This window comes from Solanum dulcamara, chromosome 12, assembly GCF_947179165.1.
Source record: "Solanum dulcamara chromosome 12, daSolDulc1.2, whole genome shotgun sequence".
Classification (NCBI taxonomy): Eukaryota; Viridiplantae; Streptophyta; class Magnoliopsida; order Solanales; family Solanaceae; genus Solanum; species Solanum dulcamara.
Window position 1 is genome coordinate 23795117 of NC_077248.1, and position 22842 is coordinate 23817958.

At 36.8% G+C, this 22842-nt stretch overlaps 2 protein-coding genes across 4 annotated transcripts in view; one reads left to right on the forward strand and one right to left on the reverse strand.

The window, feature by feature from the left end:
- Nucleotides 1–3902: 3902 nt before the first annotated feature.
- LOC129875690 (uncharacterized) lies at nt 3903–4768 on the reverse strand (the record flags this gene model as incomplete). The annotated part of the gene is made up of 3 exons (XM_055950958.1): nt 3903–3995; nt 4074–4139; nt 4202–4768. Coding segments are annotated over 3 exons (726 nt in total), but the record flags the coding sequence as incomplete, so codon positions are not given.
- Nucleotides 4769–7005: 2237 nt separating this feature from the next.
- The window catches only part of LOC129876531 (uncharacterized), a 31193-nt gene continuing 15356 nt past the window's right edge, over nt 7006–22842 (forward strand). For 2 of the 3 annotated variants that reach the window (XM_055951988.1, XM_055951986.1), the window contains exons 1-8: nt 7006–7305; nt 9179–9328; nt 9531–9628; nt 10140–10230; nt 10302–10505; nt 10594–10850; nt 16669–16759; nt 16864–17080. In XM_055951988.1, coding sequence (XP_055807963.1) covers nt 7093–7305; nt 9179–9328; nt 9531–9628; nt 10140–10230; nt 10302–10505; nt 10594–10850; nt 16669–16759; nt 16864–17080 — 1321 coding nt within the window. In that variant the 5' untranslated portion in view covers nt 7006–7092. The remainder of the gene's footprint in view (nt 7306–9178; nt 9329–9530; nt 9629–10139; nt 10231–10301; nt 10506–10593; nt 10851–16668; nt 16760–16863; nt 17081–22842) is intronic. The other variant, XM_055951987.1, reaches the window with a different exon arrangement.

The window sequence follows — 22842 nt, forward strand, 5'->3', positions numbered from 1 at the left end:
AAAAATAATTTATGACTAATCTGATTCTACGTAGCTTTTGTATCTGATACATCTATGATGATCTATAAAGACTTGATACATTTCGTGGTCATGTATTAGATCCTTCATTTTTTGATTTTAATTGACATTTTTATAATATATTGTTAATATTATATTTGTAGGAAGCAAAACCATCCAATATTCTGCAATAATTGCAGGATGTATAAGCACTTCACATGGAATCAGCTACTGCAGAATCTTTTGAAGTGCATGTTGCTTCTGATACATTAAAGGTAATGTATCAAATTAATTATTATGATACATTCAACATTAATAAGTTTAGTATTTATATAATACATTTAATTTAGGATAATGCGTCAAAAGAATCAAATTATGCCATGAAAAATGAAAGAGAGGTTGTTCATAATACCATTCAAGTTGAAGAACATGTTAAGCAAATTGATAAAGAAAAATCAACCCCGGTGTATCGATAATATTTCACACTTGTATCTGATTCCTAAAATTTACTACAGATTATTATACTGAAGACATAAAAAATTTATCATTCTTAAAAAAATGGATTCCACAACCTCAACCTCGATATCGTCCGAAACTCGAGAGGTGGTAAATGCTCTAATATTTGGACTTCCATTATCGGCCACGCCATTGACTGCCATTAGTCATGAATAAGTAGTTCAGACTGAATGTCTACTGCGTGATAACCAGCTACCTATCACTCTTTCATCCAAACCCAATGTGTTGTCAGATGATGCGAAAATACCTCTTCCACGAAGTAGGATGCCTTATAAGATCTTAAAATTATCGTACCTAATAAATTTTGGGTTGAGTGAAAAGTTTAAGGAAAAAATGTCGGTTTATAGGTATCAAACATACCCTTTTGAAGATTTTGGCATATGCTATAGTCCCCTAATCGAATTTATCACCGATTACTCTCAATGGATAGATAAGGGACTATTAAAATCGCAAGTAAGTATGATATTTACAACTTATGATACAAGATGTTTATTATATATGTACTTTTATTTTAATATAAGTTTTAATTCAGAAAACCAAAGGAGAAACACTACAGAGCAAAGTGATCGTCATTCGGGTTTGACAAAGTGGACTTTGTAGTGGCATTTCTTCAAGATAAGAATTGGTTTTACCTCATGTCACAGCCGAAAAGATTCTGGAATGATGAGGTAATTGTTTCTTGATATAGTACAAGTCATTGTATGATACATTTCAAACACACTGTCTGATATATAAGTACTATGGATCAGATACATTTACTACAAAAGTATCTATTCTGTTTACTAACTATGAACTAGTTTGTATAACTAATATTTTCTTAAAATATATAGTACATCGATGTAATACTTTACTACCTTCGAAAGAAGTTCAAGATGTAGTCAGCCAATCAGTATCGATACACAACAACAAACTGTATCTTCAAAGTCTTCATCGAATCTGCACATACACGACTATCACATTCCACCTGATATTTATACCCAAGAAGACATGGCACTGGCCTATGTTGTAGCTCATCGCAAGAGGTCTGTGAAGAATATAATAAGAGGTTTTTCAATCCCCGCTGATTTTTTATGGCATTTGGTAGATGAGATATACATTCCGATAAATTGTGATAGAGATTTTCATTGGATTCTGGCAGTAATTATGTTGAAATAGAGGTTGATACGCATCTATGATTCATCATCTGGAATAATAAGTAGAAACCCTTCCCTAGAAATTCAAAAGATAGCAGTAATGCTACCTACATACTTTCATGATAGTGATTTTTTTGAAAAGAATAAATGTACTGATTGGTCATTGCTTGATTCATACAAGGACAAATCAACCGGTAACATGCTTGAAGCACATCACCCTTTTGAAATTGAATATGTTGAAGGCATTGCGCAATAAGAAAATAATAACTTGTGGGTTTAACAATTATGCATATGTAGTTCATTAAAATGCCATTTTTATTTTTTAAAAGTTGGTTAATACTTTGTTTGCAGGGATTGTGGTGTGTTCTTGGCTGTTTTTGTTGAATATCTTAGTGATGTTATTTCTATTCCAACTACTGAGCTACATGCCGAATATTTCCGTTCAAGATACACCTCGCTATTGTGAAATTATGGTTGTTGGAAGGCCAAGGATGGTTATGTTAGTGAAAATGACGATCCAAAAAAATCTAAGAGAGATTTCATCTCTCCTGGTCAATGAGAACCGATGGACGTCGAGTAATTTTTTAGAAATTGGTAGTAGTAGAATGTAAACTATTATTTTGACACCAACAGTAAATATTTTTTTTTGTTATGTAGTATTTGTGAGGTTTTTTTTTAGTAAAATCCTACTATGTTAATCGTTTGTTGTTTAACTATTTAGCAGATGTTGTTGAATATAACTTTTTGTTGTTCATAACTTAAGTCTTTGTATCAGTACATATATCTTATGTATCAATTCTATGTACAGGTCATCATTATAGTTTATGTATCAATTTTTTAATGTATCAGTATTTAGTGCATCCGATGCATTTTCAATAAAACACATTGGTACTTTGTACCAAATAAGCCTAAATCATTATCAGATTTATATCTGACACATTCTCTTTGTATCATATACATCTTTTGAATTTATCATTTTCATATATATATGTTAAACGTTTATATAACTTTATCTGATGTATCTGATTCAGAACAATGATGTATTAATGACATATGTCCACTTAAATACCAGTTCTGATGTTATTTTGGTATTTAATAACTTTTACTACTTAAAGGCCAATGATGGTTATATCAGCGAAAACGATGATTCACCAAAGCCCAAGAGAGATTTCATTTCTCCTTCTCAAGGAGAAATGGTTGATGTCGAGTAGTTTTTTGAACTTCGTAGAAGTAGAATGTAGATAGTTATTTTTGACAGAAATAATTTAGTACTTATTCAAATGATACATAACATCAGAACTGATATCAGAGACATACCACTGATGTATCATTCTTATAGATCAGTTTTAGATTATGTATCTGTAACTTATCAAACATAAAATTAAGATATTTAACTTTAAATGAATATCAGATTTGATGTTGATACATAATATTTCAATATATCAAATACATATTACATTTTACATATCATATTTTATGACAGATACATCTTTATGATGTATCATTTAATTGTTGAATATAGCTTTTTGTTGGTCACTTTTTTTACTCCTCTCTATTTTTAATTTTAAGTATCTGCATTACTTTCAATATATATTAATTCAATGTATTAGATACATGTCTAAAACAATGGTCATATATCAATTTTCATTGTTACAAACTCAAATCTTAGTTGAAAAGCTATGTATCAATATGCAATGTATCATTATTTTGATGTATCCAATACATTTCAAAAATAATTCTTTTCACTTTAAAAATTAGTTATAAATTGATAATTAATCATACGAGACACAAGAAAAATAAATCTTACACAAACATATGAATTTGAAAGAACTAAACATTCTAATTATTACCAACTAAACATATGATACATATTATGAAATATAACTAATAAAATGATAAAGTATCATCTTATAAAACTTCAGATAACAAGTAGTCTGAATTGTATCAATAATTCAAAAAATAAGATACATTTTTATTCGAAAAGATTAAATGACATTTATTCAAATTCAAGATAAATCTATATGAAAGTTCAAAGTATCAGTAATATTAATGTATCATAAGAACTGTGTGTCACTTCTCCTCAAGTACAAAAGTGCAAGTTCGTGGATTATGACCTTCTTGTCCACAACGTCCACAACAATTTGTGTTTGATGTTATCTTCTCATCTGGATTTTTTTCCTTCTTTTTCTTGGTCTTCAAGGCATCCTTTTGAATCTAGGAGGAAAAACTAATTCATTTGACATAATTTGAAACCGATCAATCTTCTTTATCAGGCATTGGAACCATTGGAACCTCATAAGTTTTGGCTAATGCATCTGGTTTGCAGTAATCAACAGTATGGATGCATATCTATAACATTTTTGCTTTTTAAAACCGCGATTGCAAGTGCACAAGGTATCTTGTCTAGTTGAAATCTTCCACAATTACATATTTTTCGTTCAAGGTATACAATGTATCTTCTTCCAGATTCATAAACTCAGATGATGGAATAACCTGCAAAGAGTAAGATGATCTAAATCAAGAAATCTGGAAAAAACACTAATACATCAACTCACTGGGGATACATAACATATTGAGGCCAAGATACATACCTTCATTCTTGAACTTTTAGACGCATTTAGAATCAAAATCTCTTCAAACCTTTTTCCTAATGTTTCCTTTGTATATGAGAAAACCTCCCTGTTGTTGCAGTGCCAAGAACCAAATAGAATTCTAGCCTCCTCCAAGAACTCTAATATAGGTAGTTGTTGTACCTCAACAAGACACCCATTGATACATTCGGCGATGTTTGAAGTCATCATTCTTTCTCTATTTATTGTTGCATCAACTCTAGACCATTTTTCATACCTAGCTACCTCAAGGTACTCCTTAATCCTATAATCAATTTTTTCTACCTTAGCCATCAATTTTTCAAAATCTTCTTTTCTGTAGGATTTGGCCATTGAGTAGAATAGATCACTCAGTGTGTTTTTGCTCCTCTTGAAGTTCATACACACGTTCTTCCAAAGATGCCATATGCATGCATAATGGGGAATATTTGGAAAAACAATGCTTAGACTCTTCATTATACTCTCATTTCTATTCGATATAACACACATTTTTTTCCTCTCTCCAAATGCGTTTTTGAATTATTGAAAGAACCATGTGCATGAACAATCATTCTCGGTGTCGACAACTCCATAAGCTAATGGCAATATGTAACTTAATGAAGAAAAATCTATCCAAATGTTAGTTTTTTTAATAGTTGGAAGGTCAAGTATCAGTGAAAGGTATATCAAATTAAATATAATAGAATAACAATAACAAATAAATTACCTGCTTCATCAAGTGTGCTTGCCGATACAAAAATTCCTTTGTAAGTTGCACTAAGATGTGCACCATCAACCACAAATATAGGTCTATAGAAATCAAACCCCCTCATAAAGGGCCTCAATGATATGAACAAATACATAAATTGTTTTTTTTCCTGATTTGTGCATCCTTATATACGAATTTGGGTACTTATTGAGCATATGTATGTATATGGGCATCTTTCTATATATATCGGCAGGTTTACCCCTTATCATCTCTAGTGCACGCTCCTTAGCTCACCATACTTGTTGGTAAGAAATCTCAATCCCATATATTGCTTTAATATCTTCAATTAAGTCATTTGGAGTATGGATTCTTTTATGATTGAACAACTTAGGAGCAGTTACACTACTTAAAAACCCAACTATAGCTTGAACCTTTGTTAAAATCCTATCTCCTAATGGACAAGTATGTTCACTATTGAAGTACCTAATCTTGAATATATCTGAATTTTTTTGACAAGATGCCATCAAAGTCCAGCCACAGTCAGCAGAATAACACACTAAAACATAGCTGCATGTATCAGATTCATTTAAACTCAAAAAAATATATCACGTATCATTCAAAAACTATAATATTTCACCAAAAAAACACCAATCACATATACAATAATGTTTCATGAACTTTATCATATAAAAAAAAGATTGTTTGATTTTACGTATCATGGATTGTTGCTGATACATCATTGCGATGTATCATTTAAATGTACCGGTGAAAGCTAATGTATCAGAATTCAATGTATAAGACTCAAAATTTATTTTAAAGTCTATGTATCATAATTCAATGTATAATTATTTGATGTATCTGATACATTTAATAAAAACCTTTATTTTTGATATACATTCACCTATAATTCAAATTAAAATAGACATTTTAATATGTATCAGATACATACAAAATCTTATGTATCTTACACTTATTAATATCTCACAATAAATGAAAAATATCTACAATTTAATGAGTATTTTTGAACAACAATCTATAATTTTTATTATACAAGAGGAATGTATCACAATAATCTGTAGTCAATAAACATATATTTGAATCAGATGCACAGTAAACTAAAAGTATTACATACCTTTTCACATCAGATCTCTTTACCTTGAAATTGAAGTTGTGCTCTATTTTGTATTTCGTCATAACAGAGATCAGTGTTGATTTATCCTTATATAGTTGCTTCTCCTTCACATCTGTACTATTTGCATCACTAATGTAATTCGTTATTTTTTATTCGGGAATGTAACATGAATTGTCAATTTTTAATTCAACCACAACAAGTGCGTGTGTATCTTTTTCTGAACCTACAAGACAGACAATTTCACCTGATGAAGGATCAAATTAATGTACCTCTTTATCATTTTTATCACTGGCATCAATGCATAATGGATACATTCCAATTTCAGGCTCATTTTTTTCACCTCCAAATACAATCTTACTCCCATATCATTTTTAATTATCAGTGGAGATAAATTACCTTCAATTATGTATCCGATTTCTATGTTTTTACTCATCTCGTCGATCTAATTCCGCTACAATAGCATATTTGAGATTCACAAACAAAATCGTTTGACTAATTACTATTCCTTCGCTCTTGTATCGTGCATAACTCACATCACTCTCCCAAATTTCAGAATGTCTCAACAGAATTGTTTAGTTCATTATATATCAGTCTTTGATTTTGGAAGAAAACACTGTTGTTACGTATTGGGTTGGAGGTAGATGGGTAAAAAAATTCTGAATGATTTGAAACTGATGCGAATTGGGAGAGATTGATATAAATTCGTGCCTATGACTTGCTCAACCAGATTTTAATTTTTACGTTTTGTTTCTTTTTAAAGCTCAACAGGCTCATTAAACTTATGTATCATACATTATGTATCTGCGCTATATAGATGTATTCGAATTTGGGGTTTTTAAAGGAATTTTTATAAAATTAAAAAGGATTAAGATAAAATGAAATTAGGCTTAGTGATTCCTAAAATTTTTGCTTTTTTTAATTAGAGACTTATTTGTGAGCTCAAGACAATTTTTTTCTCACCTACAACTCTATTTTCTCAGAAAACAGTTGGAACTTGGAGAAATCTCTTACCGGAAAATGTCGGACAGAACGACGAAGTCTTCGAATCATGACATAGTGGAAACACCAATTTTAGCTGCTGAAGCAGCACAACCACCTCCGCCGGGAGACGGCGCCAGCGGAGTAGGGGGAGGAGGAGGATGGGGCGGTGGCTGGGGACTGTCTGCCTTTTCGTATCTTACAGACTTTCAGAAGGCTGCTACTGTTGCTGCTGAAGAGATATCTCGCAATGTACTTCTCTTTCTTCTCGTTTCTCTTTTCATTAATGTTGCTAATTATATTTGATCCAGCTATTTGTATCGTTGTCTTAATAGAATATAACAAAATGCAGTGCGATCAAATGTAATTACTTCATTTCGTACATTTTTTCTTTTAAAGACAAATATTTAGTATTGGAGTGAAATGAAGCTAGAAGAGAATGGATGTAAAGGATTCATATAGCTGGCATCAACTAGTTTATTATTGAGGTGTAGTTGACTGATTGATGATGGTGCGTTGGTAATGCCACTCATTCGAATTAAATTTTTAGCGAAACAAGAATTTAATAGATCTACTATGTAATTTAGGGACTTTTGTGGCTCTCCTTTTGAATTTGGCCTGGTTAATACTCTATTTCCGTGGAATTAGTCTGAACTATTCTGGCCTTTCACTAATTGCATTAAAAATTCTTTTTGGTTGGTTGCATAGACCATTTTAATTGGTCGCATTTTGAGTTCAACTGTGAAGAATTTATTTACTAGTTTATTTGTAGTTTTGTATATCCGCTGAGGAAGAAACATTTTGCTTTTTTGCCAAAACTTTTGCGTAATGTAAGCGTTCCACTTTTGCGATGCACAGTACTCTTCCTTGCCTGTTTTTTCTGTTTCTTGATAAAGCTCTTCCGTGCTTGTTAACAAAAGCCATCAGCATTATTTTGTCCTCCATAGACATGAAATGGGCTTGAATAAAGAAGAATGGATATAGATGATTCATGCAGCTGACCCTAACTATTTGTAATTGATCGATAAGTTATGCAACTTATGGATGTATGATATTTTTCTTTCCTTAGTAGTGTATTCAGCATTATTTTGTTCTTCATAGAAAGGAATTGGGCTTGAATAGATTAAGAATGGATATAGATGATTCATGTAGCTGACTGTAAGTATTTGTAATTGATCGATAAGTTATGCAACTTATGGATGTATGGTATTGCTCTTTCCTTAGTAGTGTATACTTATCATCTTTTGGTGTTGCATGTGTAGGTGTTTCCTAAGAACACACTGCATTGGCGAAATCTTCTTTTTTCTTTATCATAATTACATATTTAAATTGATACCATGACATCTTTTAGCTACGTCTGTCAGTATTGTAACTGTTGATATTAGAAATAGTTTGGTAAGCCATGTAGAAACTTGAGGATAATTGTTATAATTAGATTTTGCTTGGCCTCTGGTAACTTATTAGGTTAGGCTGGCCCATTCATCATCCATCAATGGCACAGCTGCCGCCCAGTTGCTGATGTCTTCTTCTTCTCTTAGGAAAGATGCCTATTGTTTAAAATCTCCTTTGGCAATGTAATCATAGTATTCAGAGGAAACTCGTTCCAGGATGAGGTGGTTTTCCACGAAGGCAAAGATATCTTTAAACTGATTATATCTATACTAAGTGTAATTGTTATATCATCAAAACCACTGTCTGAGTGCTCTGTAAATAAATATGGTAGATGCCTAATATTCAGATTTTGCTAGGCTGTGAATGTCGACCAGTTTTATGGTTTGGAAGAGGCTCATCTAAATACTGGTGCTTGATCACCATACTTCAGCTTAAGTTCACTTTTACAGTTCTATGACTAGATTGCATATAGGAAATGCCATTCAAATTGAGTTATTTTCCTTTTCTCACCTTCTGTTTTCTGTAGGAAACTAAAGTTTGTTAATGCAGTTTATAACAATAAAATGAATTGACACCTTCTGACCAAATAAAGGTCTCAAAATTCAACCCTCATCAACATTTGCCTATTATTATCCTGCTTGATCTTGATTATTTATTCCACAAGCTTAGGCTACTTGTTATTTCGACATTATGAAAGGGAAATACTCTTAAACAAATGACCTTGAATTCCCAGGTGGCTCTATTGGTAGATTCTGAATCCTCAGACAAGGAGGATTCTGAAGTAACTAATGGTGAAGTGGAAAGTGGAGACGAGAGTGACAAGAGATGCAAAGCTGCTCTAGAAAAACTAGAGAAAGCTAGTGAAGATTCATTCCTTGGCCAGGCAAGTGATATTAAAAAGATGTTAGATGTTAGCTCAATTGACACACATTGAGATGTATTTTCTTTTGCAGGTTTTCTTGAGCATGTGAGGCCCTCCCATCCCCATTTCCTTCTATTATAGAGAATTATCTTAATTGTAAAGGTAAATTTGCTGTATTTGTTTGTTATGATCATGCTTTTAACCATGCAAGATTAATGTGCAGGGTTTAAGAGTAATGGACCATTCAGTCGAGAATTTTGCTTCGGGAGCTTGGCAAGCATTAGGAAATGCAATCAAAGGAGGTTCTGATTTAGTCCACAAGTATGTCGACTGATGTCCGAATTGTGAAATAATTGTGTCATTCTTCAGTACGCACTTCAGAAAGCTTTACATAGCTAGGATGGAGCAACTTTTTTTTTTTTTTTTGAAAACTTGTTTATCCGGTACATCATGGTCTGTTTGAGAAGCAATGCTGTACCAATTTGATTTTATTTTTGGGGATTAAACTTTGTTCTAGTTAAATGTTTCAATGTTCTAATGGATAATCGTAGACTGGTGTAAAATCATAAATTATGACACATGACTTTATGACTTGCCCCATGCATACATATACACATATATCCAGATATATTTATACCCACAGACACACAAATTTATGGACTACGAAAAGCAGTCACAAATACCAATCCAGGATAGCTGAAAATGAAGAACCAGTAAGCACGAGAATTGGTTTCCCTGCAGCCGTGCTCAGTGTTGAGTCATTACTTGGGTGTTTTGTCATGTAGGGCAACAAAAATTGCTAAACTAATGATATTTTGTTTTATATTTTCAGGCTTGAGAATTCAGCAGTAAATATTGCGGAATCAATTCAGCATGGTGGTTTACCTGCCACACCTGGTTCCATTGCACCATCCATACTAGAGGTCAGCTAAAGATTTGATTTTCCCTTTTCCATGTCTTCAGCTGTGTAATTTATATTGGATCATTTCTGCAGACTGGAAAAACTTTTACTGCTAAAGGAATGGAAGCGCTTGAGCTGTTGGGCAGAGAAACTATGGATCTGCTGATATCAGAAACTGGTATGGATGTTGACAAGAGCTCCAAAGAAGTTGAAGGGAAAATAGATGAAGATCAGTTCTTTGAGGAAGTCACATTTGATCGATGCTTCTATATTTATGGTGGTCCAGAGCAGTTGGAGGTCTCTTCCTTCTCATACTAGTGGTTTTCTTTATGAGGTCCCTTTTTTTTCTCGAGAGCCTATGTCTTATCATATGATTTTCTCACAGGAGCTGGAGGCATTGTCCAATCATTACGCGATGCTGTTCAACCGGAAAAAAGCAAAAGTTTCATCTGATCACAGGTCTTCTTACGATGGAAAGCTTAAAGAGGTTCAGCAAATTTTTGACTTGAGTTCTGAAGTTGATGGAAGTGATATAGAGTCAGAAAAAGGGAAAACAGTTGAGACTGGAACCTGGGATAGTACAGATGAGGTGAAGAATTTGCATGATTCCAGTGTGAAGAAGGCTGCAGAATTAGCAGCAGGGTAACATAAATCTGATATTCTCTATTTCCTTTGCTTTCTACTTTATTTGATTGTCGTTGCTTGCAGTGCTTTTAAGGGCCCAGAAAGAGTCCCCTTGATTGCTCAAACATTTTATGAACCCAGAAAGAGTCCCCTTGATTGCTCAAACATTGCATGAAGTATATGTTATTTATGTGTGGAGCCAATCACGAAGACGGTGTTGCCCATTACAAAATGGGGAACTCCCAAATAAAAAAGTGAACTGAATTCCCTAATAAAATAGGTTGCAGTTTACAGAACAGGTCACAGGTGCAGTGTACTAATGAATTTTTTCATGCTTTCTTCATCATATGCATTCCAAATGACTTAAAACTTGTATTAATATGTTGAGGTTTAGTTTGCCCTCAAAATATCTCTGGTTTCCTTATTTCCAAATCACCCAACACACAGCAACTGGAACTGTTTTCCCTATTTACCTCACTTTTCTCCTGCACCAGCAGCCCATCCAGCTCCAAAGCAAGCATTTAGTCCTTGGTATCACCCATTTCATTCCAGACAAGCTCAGCACCAGAATCTATAATTGCCCGACCAGTCCATGATTGCCCAAACTTTTGATCAGTGCACCTCTTTTTAAGTGAGTAACAATCTTGTGACTGCACTCGTACTATTGTGTTGATCAATTATTCGAGGTCATGAATGTGTTAGTAGGCTGTTCTTGTATCCTACGTTGCTCAGATCCTTCAAAGTCCTACCGCAACCGTGTCGATCCAACACAATGTGGGTGTGGTTGTGAGATCAGCACTGGATTTGGGCTGTTGAAGTGTGTAACCATCTAATCTAAAAGTTTAAGTGGTTAGAGGAGCACACTTTAACTTTCTTAATGATATCTTCAACACGGCCCCTCATATTCGGACTTGATTCTTTTTCATGTGCCAAGCACGTTGAAATTCTTTTTTAATACTAGGTGGTAGTGAAACTTCAACAAAACCTCTTCATGTGTGACTATTTTATCTAAAAGCTTAAGCTGTTAGAGAGAACACTTTTATTTACTTCATGATGTCTTTAACATAGTCAACCTAACTTTAGTGATTTGACTATACCTATGGCCCAGAAGTATAAGTTGATTGACAATTTGGTTTAATTTTTGGGTTATATATATATATATGTGTGTGTATGTGTGTGTGTGTATGTATGTATACTGAGCATTTTCTATCATGCAAGCTGACCGATGAACAAAATATTAAGTGCTTTCATAGAGTTTATATACTAGTTTTAATTTAATAACTTCAATTAACCGTCGAGATATATACTAATATATGTCATTGTATACAAACCTTTGTTGCCGTACTTATACTCCTATCCATAACCTGTAATCCTAATATTTGGGTGATGACAATCTGACTTCTAGATCTGCACCCGTGTTGGGTGCCCACATGTCATGACCCGCCACATGATCACCTGAAAGGGGGAAGAATCTAGAGTCTTGGAGAGGTTAATAGAAGACTCTAGAATATTATAGAGAAGTCTTGAATCCCTTAGAATCCTCTAGGTATGTAAAGAATTCTAGAATAGGGACTACTTTGTAAATATAGAAGGATTTGTGTAGTAAATTTTATTTCCACATAAGTCCCTAGGGAGTAATATAAATAAAAGGGGCCATTCATTTGTAACAACCATCAAGGAGCAAGCAATCTTCCAAAGCAAAATACAGAGCCTTCTTTACAAGAGCTCTCTTGTCTTTCCTCTAATCTAGCGTTCCTTTAGTGATCTTAGTCTAAAAGACTTACTTGAGCTTACAAGAACGTGAAAGAGTTGTGAGTGAGTTGTCAATTGCCGCACGGAAGTCTTAGTTAAAATCTAAGTCCATGATAAAGCGGTATCAGAGCAAGGTTGCTACTAAGGAAAATGGCAAGTGAGGGAGACATCATCGCCACTAACGTCGCCAAAGTCAAGCAAGATGTTGGAAAGAAGCACCGCAAGGGAAGGAAGAACTTTAAGAGGAATAAAGAGATGCCGCTTGAGCCCACACCAAGTGAGGCCTTAACATCCTACTCACCCTCGGCCACTGAGGTGAGTGACGATGAGCGAGGTGAGCAGCCCGTGGACGTCACGCCTGGCATGGAGTGGATTGCAAGGGTGGATGCTGCAAGGTATGCTTTAGAAATCTTGGGCAAGCGCTTGAACAAGTTCGATGGCAAGTTCAAGACTTTGGAGGACTTCACCCTTGAGGAGAATGACAACATTCAGAAGGAGTTGGGTGCGCGTAAGGCTGCCGAGTACGAGATGAAGGAGACAATTACTTCCTTGGAGTGTCGATTGATGGACGCGTTGAGCACGATTGACACCATGAGGGTCACGATGGAGGCACTCAAGGGAGACATGGAAGCTGGGAGATGTGCGACATCCATGGGGACAGGGAGGCCAAGATTGAGGCTCCTAAGCCACTTATGTTCAAAAGCGCCCGTGATGCGCAAGAGGTGGAGAACTTCCTTTAGCACTTGGAGAATTACTTAAAGTGTAACAAAATGAAGAATGACGAGACGAGGATCAATACGGTCGTGCTATACCTCTAAGAGATAGCTATGCTGTGGTGGAAGCGCAAGGAGTTGGAGATAGGGAAGGGGCTATGCACCATCAACACCTAGGAGCAGTTTCGGGACGAGTTCAAGAAGGCCTTCTTTCCCAACAATGTCATCTATGAGGCTAAGCACAAGTTCAGGGAACTGAAGCAAATAGGTAGCATAAGGGCATATGTGAAGGAGTTTACTACTCTCACGCTTCAGATTCCCAACCTCAGGGATGAAGACATGCTATTCCACTTCATAGATGGGCTACAAAATTGGGCCAAGACAGAAATGGAGCGTCGACAAGTTAGCACCATCGATGAAGCTATCACGCAAGCCGAAACCCCGACGGATGATCCTCAAGCCATACCATTAGGACAAGGATGATCCTAGTCTAGGCAAATCTAGTCGGGCGCCAATTACAATCATCGCCTCTCATGACTGAGACATTGAGACCATTATTGACTACCAGGTCAGACAAAAGCAGGGACAACAGGACACTGTCATGTTCCTTGTCCATTGGAAGGGACAATCTCTGGAGGAAGCCACATGGGAACGATATGAAGACTTGTGGCAGTTTAAAGACAAAGTCCGGAAGTTCTTCCAACAGTAGTGCGCCGTGGTCGTCGTCACATCAGGTAGAGGAGAATGTCATGACCCGCCACCTGATCACCAAAAAAGGGGAAAAATCTAGAGTCTTGGAGAGGTTAATAGAAGATTCTAAAATATTGTAGAGAAGTCTAGAATTCCTTAGAATCCTCTAGGTGTGTAGAGAATTCTAGAATATGGACTACTTTGTAAATATAGAATGACTTGTATAGTACATTTTATTTCCACATAAGCCCCTAGAGAGTAGTATAAATAGAAGGGGCCATGAGCAGTCTTCCAAAGCAATATACAAAGCCTTCTTCACAAGAGCTCTCTTGTCTTTCTTCTAATCTAGCGTTTCCTCAACGATCTTAGTCTAAAGGGCTTACTTGAGCTTACAAGAACGTGAAAGAGTTGTGAGTGAGTTGTCAAGTGCCGCACGGAAGTCTCAGTTAAAGTCTAAGTCCGTGACACTAGGGGCCCTTCACACAAGGGATTAGGATGATATTTTTACAAAAATGATTAAAGAATAGATTGGTGATTTCGGTTCACTTGAAATTTTTGTGGTCCGACTAGGTCGATACTAAAATTAGCATGAAGGCTAAATTCCATTTGGAAATTACTTCTTCTACTAGACTTCATAAAAAAAAAGAAAATAAATTACTTATACCAGAATAAGAATGTAGACATTTAGCACTTCTCTATTTTTTATGATGTTCTTTAGAAGATCTGAACTTGGAGTTGTACCCTTACATTCCATATAGAAACTGTAATTTTAGCTTGCTCCTCAAGTATTTAAAGTGCATATTATAATGTTTTCAATTAACTAGGAGTTCGTATTAATGAATTTTTCTTTAACATTGTTAATCTGATGAAAGTTTTTTTAATTAAGTGGAGATATATATAAGTCAGAGATAATGTGTTTGACTTACATTCATATAATGATATTCATTGACCTAGAAAAGGCCTATGACAAAGTTCCAAGAGAGGTCCTATGGAGATGCTTGGAGGCGAAATGTATACCTGTGGCGTACATTAGAGCGATTAAAGACATGTATGATGGAGCTAAGACCAGGGTAAGGACGGTAGGAGGGGACTTAGAGCACTTTCCTGTTACGATGGGGTTGCACCAGGGATCGACTCTTAGCCCATTTTTATTCGCCCTGGTGATGGATCAATTGACAAGACAAATACAAGGTGAGGTGCCTTGGTGTATGTTGTTCGCGGATGACATAGTCCTGATTGACGAGACTCACAACGGAGTTAACGACAAGCTGGAGGGCTGGAGACAGACGTTGGAGTCTAAAGGATTTAAATTGAGTAGGACCAAGACAGAATACTTGGAGTGCAGTTTCAGTGGCCTGCCGCGTGAGGCTGACGGGGAAGTGAGGCTTGGTACCCAGGCCATTCAAAAGAAAAGAAGCTTCAAGTACCTTGGGTCTATTATACAGGAAGATGGGGATATCGACGACGATGTTTCACACCGTATCGGTGCAGGGTGGATGAAATGGAGGCTCGCCTCCGGAGTGCTGTGTGACAAGAAAGTGCCACCAAAACTCAAAGGCAAGTTCTACAAAGTGGTGGTTAGACCGACTCTATTGTACGGGGTGGAGTGTTGGCCAATCAAGAAACTTCATGTTCAGAAGATGAAAGTCGCGAAAATGCGAATGCTGCGGTGGATGTGTGGGCACACTAGGATGGATAGAATTAGGAATGAAGATATCCGAGACAAGGTGGGAGTGGCATCGGTGGAGGACAAGATGCGGGAAGCGAGACTGAGATGGTTTGGGCATGTGAAGAGGAGAGACACAGATGCTCCAGTGCGGAGGTGCGAGAGGTTGGCTATGGACGATTTCAGGAGGGGCAAAGGGAGGCCGAAGAAGTATTGGGAAGAGGTGATTAGACATGATATGGCACAGTTGCAGCTCACCGAAGACATGACCTTAGATAGGAGGCTATGGAGGACTCAGACTAAGATAGTGGGCTAGGTGGCCTATCTTTTCTCCATAGTAGTCGTAGTCGCGCTCATTTGTTTATTAACATATGATTTTTGCATGGGATTACTGCTTATATTAGTTGGCCCAGTTTACTTTGGGTATCCTATTTTATCTATAGTAGTTAATGCTCCTTTATCCCCGATCTTTCCTACCCTGACTTTATCGCTCTCATTATTCATATTTTTATATTGTTTGCTATATGCCTGGCTCTACTGACCTATGTCTTGTTTTCCTTGTTTCTCCTCCCTTGTTCTTCTCTCTTAAGCCGAGGGTCTTTCGGAAACAACTGCCCTACCTTTTAAGGTGAGGGTTAGGTCTGCGTACACTCTACCCTCCCCAGACCCCACATGGTGGGACTATACTGGGTTTGTTGTTGTTGTTGTTGATCTTTTTAATTTTCTGCTTGTATACAGGGATTCCCAAATATTGATAAACTATTTGCCTTATTTAAGAGGGAAAAAAACTAGTTTGGTTATGCCTTTCAGGCATCTAAGTAGGGTGATACTTGGTGAATTTTTGTAATTCTGATGAAGTGAATGGAAGGAGGGTAATCTGATTGAGATATTGGAGAGCTGGTCAATTTGAAGATTGAGTTTTTGCATAATAATGGATGGCTGGTTATGTGAAAAGCTTGCAATTGTTTCTGATATCTTGGTAGGGATGTTGATTTCTTGTTTAAATTCATTTCAGATTTGCAAATGCTTTGGCTGGACTAGCTTCCAATGACATGATTCAAAGGACAACCGGGAGACTGGATACCCTTCATTCAGAGGGTGTTCATGTATGTATACATTCCATTTGTCTGCAAGTTTCTTATGAACAGATGAAACGGTCTCTCCATTTGAACGTGAATCTACTTGTAATTTATTGTCTTTACCAAAACAGAGGCTTTCAGAACTGTGCTGTTTTGCTGTGTCTCAACTTCTGGTGCTTGGGAAGTCAATCATTTCTGATGCAAATAAAGTTATGGACCAAGATGTCAAGGAGGAAACTGAGAAAATTGATTGGCCTGAAGATTCTATTGAAAGAGCTAATGTTATACGAGCAAAGGCACAATCAATGACCAGATGTGTTCAAGCAGTTTCTTCCAGTTTTGTTACAGGTAAATTTGCATCAAGTATATGTTTCTGCAATTTGCAACTTCATCTTGTTCTTTATTGCCTTTGTGGTAAGCTTCATCTTGGCGCTGTTATTTTCAGAACTTTGATTGATGGCCTACCTCTCATGATTCAAATTCTATATTTAACAGTTTCAAGAGGTCATTCTGTACAGGCTAGATCATGAATTAAACTGCTTCCAATCTCCAAAAATTTCTGTTGTGTCGAATTTCCTTTTCTTTGAGTATAACAGAATCTCCATGAAAAAGGCCGAATCTTCTATGGTATTAACATGAGGTTCCTCTTTATGCAAGTCTCCAATAGGACTTAGTTGATCCATGATTTATGTTTCATAGGCTGCGTACAATAGACCCCTGTGGTCGGACCCTTCCCCGGACCCTGCGCATAGTAGGAGCTTAGTACACCGGGCTGCCCTTTTGTCTCTTTTTCATCTGTAGCACCTAGTGTGTGCAGAACCAATCATTTTTGGGTAACAAAGCTTATTCCAAATTGGATCATCCTGCTATGCCCTAGGCTGTCTGGTTGTGATCTTGACTCTAGAGATGTGATTTTTCCTGTTTTCAAGACGAGCAATATTCTTTTCTCTCCAAATAGTCCAGAAAACACAGAGGGATGGTCCTCCAAAACTTCTTTTGGCCCGTTGCTATCTTCTGTCCTTGCCAGCTCTCCAGTAGACCTCTAACATCAGCTGGCATTACCCAAGTTACACCACAAAGATTCAAAATAAGCTCCCAACATTGCTAAGCAACTGTTATAATCCTATTGTAATTTGTCCCAATTCTCCCAATATCCCTTTATTTTCCCTTGTTTAGTCATTGTTAGTTAGTTAATGAATCACGTGACTGGCACATGCTATAGAAGTCAGTGAGAAGTTATTAGAAGAGAAGTTAGTTAAAACTAGATTCCTGAACTCCTCCCGATATAAGTAACAAACTTGTAGCTCTACTGGAATCAGTTTTTGGAATTTAGAAAGATCACTAGAAATTCTCTCTTTCTTCTCTCTAAATCTAGGGTTCTTGGAGCTCTTGAGAAAGCTGTTCAAGAGCAATTCTTCTGAATTTTGCTCTTTAGGCGTTCTCGTGTTATCAAAATTCCATTCGATATTCAAGGAACCCATCAGTGGTATCAGAGCCTTCGATTCTCTGACCATATCCATGGGGGATCATAACACTTGAATGCAGGAAATTCGCAGAGAGGTTGACACTCTCAAAGGATCTATTGAAGGAGTAGTCAACTCAATGGCGTGAATTCGACAAGCTGTTGGTGAACGTGTCGATCAAGCCATGATTGAAATCAGGAGATTGTTGATAGAGAATCAGAATGGTGGGGCAAATCCCCAAAAAGGGAATGGTGAGGATACCCAGGAAGGTCGCTGTAATGGCAGACAGAGGAATTATCAGGTGTCAAGTAGAAATTTTTTTCAGGTGGAATTCCCAAAAAGTTGATGGCGAAGGGTTAGGGGATTGTTTGTATAAGTGTTACCAATTTTTTGATGTGGATGAGACTCTTGAAGAGTCGAAGGTGAAACTAGCATCATGCAGTCTAGAGGGCAAAGCATTGCAGTGGTATCAAGCTTACATGAGGGGTAGATTAACGAGGGAATGGCCAAGGTGGGGTGAGTATGTTCGGTGTCTGTACACAAGATTTGGGACTGAATTTTTGATGATCCTATGGGAGACTTCAAAGACTTGAGACAGGTAAGCTCTGTTCAAGACTACATAGATATCTTTGATGAATTGTTGACTAGAGTGGATTTATCAGAAGATTTTGTAGTGAGTTGTTTTGTTAGGGGTTTGAAACCTGAAATTGGTCTTTATGTGAAGATGTTGGGTCCTAGAACTTTATTTAAGGCTATGAGTTTAGCAAAAATCCAAGAGCAGACCTTGGTAGTGCAGAGACAGGTCTTTACCCCTTCTGCAGTCTTGCCTAATACAAGGACTTTTTCCAGATCGTCCCCAGCCAACTCTTCTTTTGTCCAAAAGTCTAAGGGTGGAAATTTCAGCCCGATTGAGTAAAATAAATCTATTTAGTCCATATTTATTTAAATGGATCACTCATATTTTTTAAATGGGTAAATATGGATTGACCAATTTTAAAAGTTTATACAAATATGGACAAAGTGGGTAAAATATGGGGTATCCATATAGACTCTTAGATCACCACTTATAATAAAAATTTCTAATTGCACTAAATTTTTTTTTTTTTTTTTTAAAAAGAATTGGGGTGGGTAGGGGTTAGGGTGGAGGGTGAGTAGGGGGGGGGGAATTTTTTTTTTTTGAAACTTTTAAGAATTTTTGTTTTTAAAAAAAAACTTTTTTTTTTGGGGGGGGGGGGGGGGTTGGGTAGGGGGTCCGTGGGGTGAGTGGGAGGGGCCCAAAAAATTTTTTTTTTTGAATTTTTTTTGAATTTTTTTTTTAAAATTGGGAGTGGGGGTAGGGGGTTGGGGTGGGGTTGGGATAGGGTGATGGTTGGGGGGCAAAAATTTTAATTTTTTTAAAAAAGAACTAATTTTTTTTCAAAATTTTGGGGTGGGGGTGGGGGTGGGGGTAGGGATAGGGGGTCCAGTACGGGGTAGGGTGGAGAGAAGGTCGAAAAATTTATTTTTTTTGTTGAAATTATTTTAATTTTAAAAAAAAATTGTGGTAGGGGTGGTAGGGAGTCTGAGTGGGGGGTGGGCAGGATGGGGGTTGGGCTAGGCAAATTTTTTTTGATTTTTTTTAAAAATAATTGGGGTGACGGAGATAGGGGTGGGCGAAAATTTTGCTTGGTTGGTGGGTGGGTGGATTTGGGGGTTAGGGGTAGAAAAAAATTAAAATTTATTTTTGTATGAAAAATTAATTGTTTAAAAAATAATAATTTAGGGGATGGGTTGAGAGTTATAGGTGTTAGAGCAATAGCAATTTTGCTTTGATTTAATCTTTTTTTTGGCTTTAGGAGATTAAAGTGGGTTAGATGGTTTTTACCCAAATTATATTTGACCAAATTCATATTTACCCATATTTTATATGGGTGGATTGTAATCCAATCCATTTTGGCTCAATCCATATTCAATCCATCCAAATCCAATCCAATCCAACCATTTGCCACCCCTACAAAAGTCCAACCTGCCAGCTAGAAATACTCGATCATTTACCAAACCACAACCAAATACTGGCCCCAAAAATAACTTCAGAAATGCTAAATTGCTAACACCTAAGGAGATGGATGAGAGGAGGAGAAAACATTGTGTTTTTTTTTAAAAAAAAAAAAATTGGTAATTTTGTATTATATCACAAAACAGTACATGGGTTGTACTGAAATCTTATATACAAGTGGCCCCAATTCTTACTGCTTTATGGCTAAATTGAGTCTAAACATCAATTAAAGAGACGGTATCATTTGAGTATAAATGATTACACCAAAAACATAATAGCAAAATGCAGTTGAGCTTCACTTTCTGCACGCTATTCTCTATGCTCTCAAAACACCTAGAGTTCCTCTCTTTCCATATTTCCCACCATATTGCAGCAGGGATAAGTCTCCATCTGCCTCTGTCTTTTGCCAGTACTCCTGCTTCCTCCCAACTCTTTAAATCCTCAGAAACTTTCCTAGGCATAGTCCAGGAAATTCCTTTGAGACTCAAATAGATTCTCCATAATTGTTGAGTGTACTTGCAGTGTAGAAACAGATGGTTAACAGTCTCTAAAGTCTCCCCACAAAGAAAACATCTAGAGCACAAGGTTATCCCTCTCTTCATGACATTGTCTTGACTAAGAGCTGCTTCTTTGGCCAACACCCAGACAAAGCAAGATACTTAATGGCGTATTCTGTTTTTCCATGGCCAATTGGTAATTTGTTGGTTTGTCTGATCCGTCAGTTTATAAGCTCTATTGACTTTGTATACTCCTCTATTGTTTCCTGTCCACCATAGAAAATCCTCCCTTGTTGAAGTCCATTGAAAGGCTCCACTGTGTTGAGAAATTCAGCTAATCTCTGAACCTCCCAGTCATTGAGCTGTCTTCTAAAGTTGAAGTTCCACCCCTGTAGTGTCCATTAATCTGCTATAAACACTTGCTGACCACTATCTCACCTTTTGATGTGTCCAGAGCTAATGGAAGGAAGGTCCAAAGCAATTATGTCTGCAAGAACTTGACATGGAAGATGCAAGGGGTCACTTTTAAATCAGATATGCTGATTTTACCTATAGGAGGGTGTAATATGGTGTTGGGAATCCAATGGTTAATCTCTTTAGGTGATGTTCTATGGAACTTCAAGAAGCTCAAAATGGAGTTCTGTGTAAAGGGTCACAAGGTCTCCTTGAGGGGCATGCAACCCCCCTTCAAATAAGTTTGTTCAGCAAGATGGAATGGCTAAGCTGTTGGCCAAACCACTGGAACTTTGCATGATCTCAGTAGGAGTATTCGGAGAGGAATCATTACCAGAAGGTGCTAGCTTATTCTCACTTGAAGTAGCTCAAGGTGAAGAAGCACATGAAGAAGTTCAGGATCTGTTGTAGGAATACCAGGAACTGTTTGAGCTTCCTAAGGAGTTGCCTCCTTCTAGGAGCCATGACCACAGGATCACACTAAAAGAAGGGACTTCACCTATCAGTATCAGACCCTACAGATATCCCACTATTCAGAAAGACGAAGTCGAAAAGTTGGTGGATGAAATGCTAGAGCTCATGAGTCATTAGACACAACACCAATCCCTACTATTCTCCCATTGTAATGGTGAAGAAGAAGGATGGATCTTGGAGAATGTGTGTGGACTATAGGCAATTGAATGATTACACAGTCAAAGATAAGTTTCCAATCCCTGTTATTGAAGAATTACTTGATGAATTACATGGTGCTAGGGTCTTTACTAAGCTGGATCTGAGATCTGGCTACCACCAAATCAAGATGTTTGAACCTGATATTCCCAAAACTGCTTTTAGAACTCACCATGCCATTTGTCTTGACAAATGCACCTTCAACTTTCCAAAGTCTCATGAACCAGATCTTTCACAAGCACCTTAGGAAGTTCATCCTGGTGTTTTTTGATGACATTTTAGTATATAGTTCAACTATGTCTGACCATGTAATCCATGTGAGAACCACTTTTCAGATTTTGAGAGATCGGACCCTATTTGTCAAGCAAAGTAAGTGTGCATTTGGTGTCTCAGATTGACTATTTAGGTCATATTATTTCTGGACAAGGTGTAGCTATGGATCCACACAAAGTAGAAGCAGTGGTGAACTGGCCTTCGCCAATGGCTATCAAACAGCTGAGGGGTTTCCTAAGCCTTGCTGGCTACTATAGGAGATTCATAAAGGACTATGGAAGCATTGCACGACCTTTACATGATTCCTTAAAAAAGGGCAAGTTTTCATGGGGGAGACAACAACTACAGCATTTGAGGCACTCATAACAGCTGTTGCCTCAGCACAAGTACTTGTTCTTCCTGATTTTTCCCAAGAATGTGTAATTGAGACTGATGCCTCAGGTGAAGGCATTGGAGTTTTGCTGACTCAAGGGAAGAAACCTATTGCATATTTCAGCCAGGGGTTATGTGATAAAAATAAAGCTCTGTCAGTTATGAGAGGGAACTCCTTGCTTTGGTATCAGCAGTTCAGAAATGGAGGCCATATCTACTGGGTAGGCATTTTGTGGTCAAGACTGATCATCATAGCCTAAAGTACTTGTTGGAACAGAAGATTACTACACCTAGTCAACAGAAATGGTTGATCAAGTTGTTGGGATATGACTACAACATTGATTACAA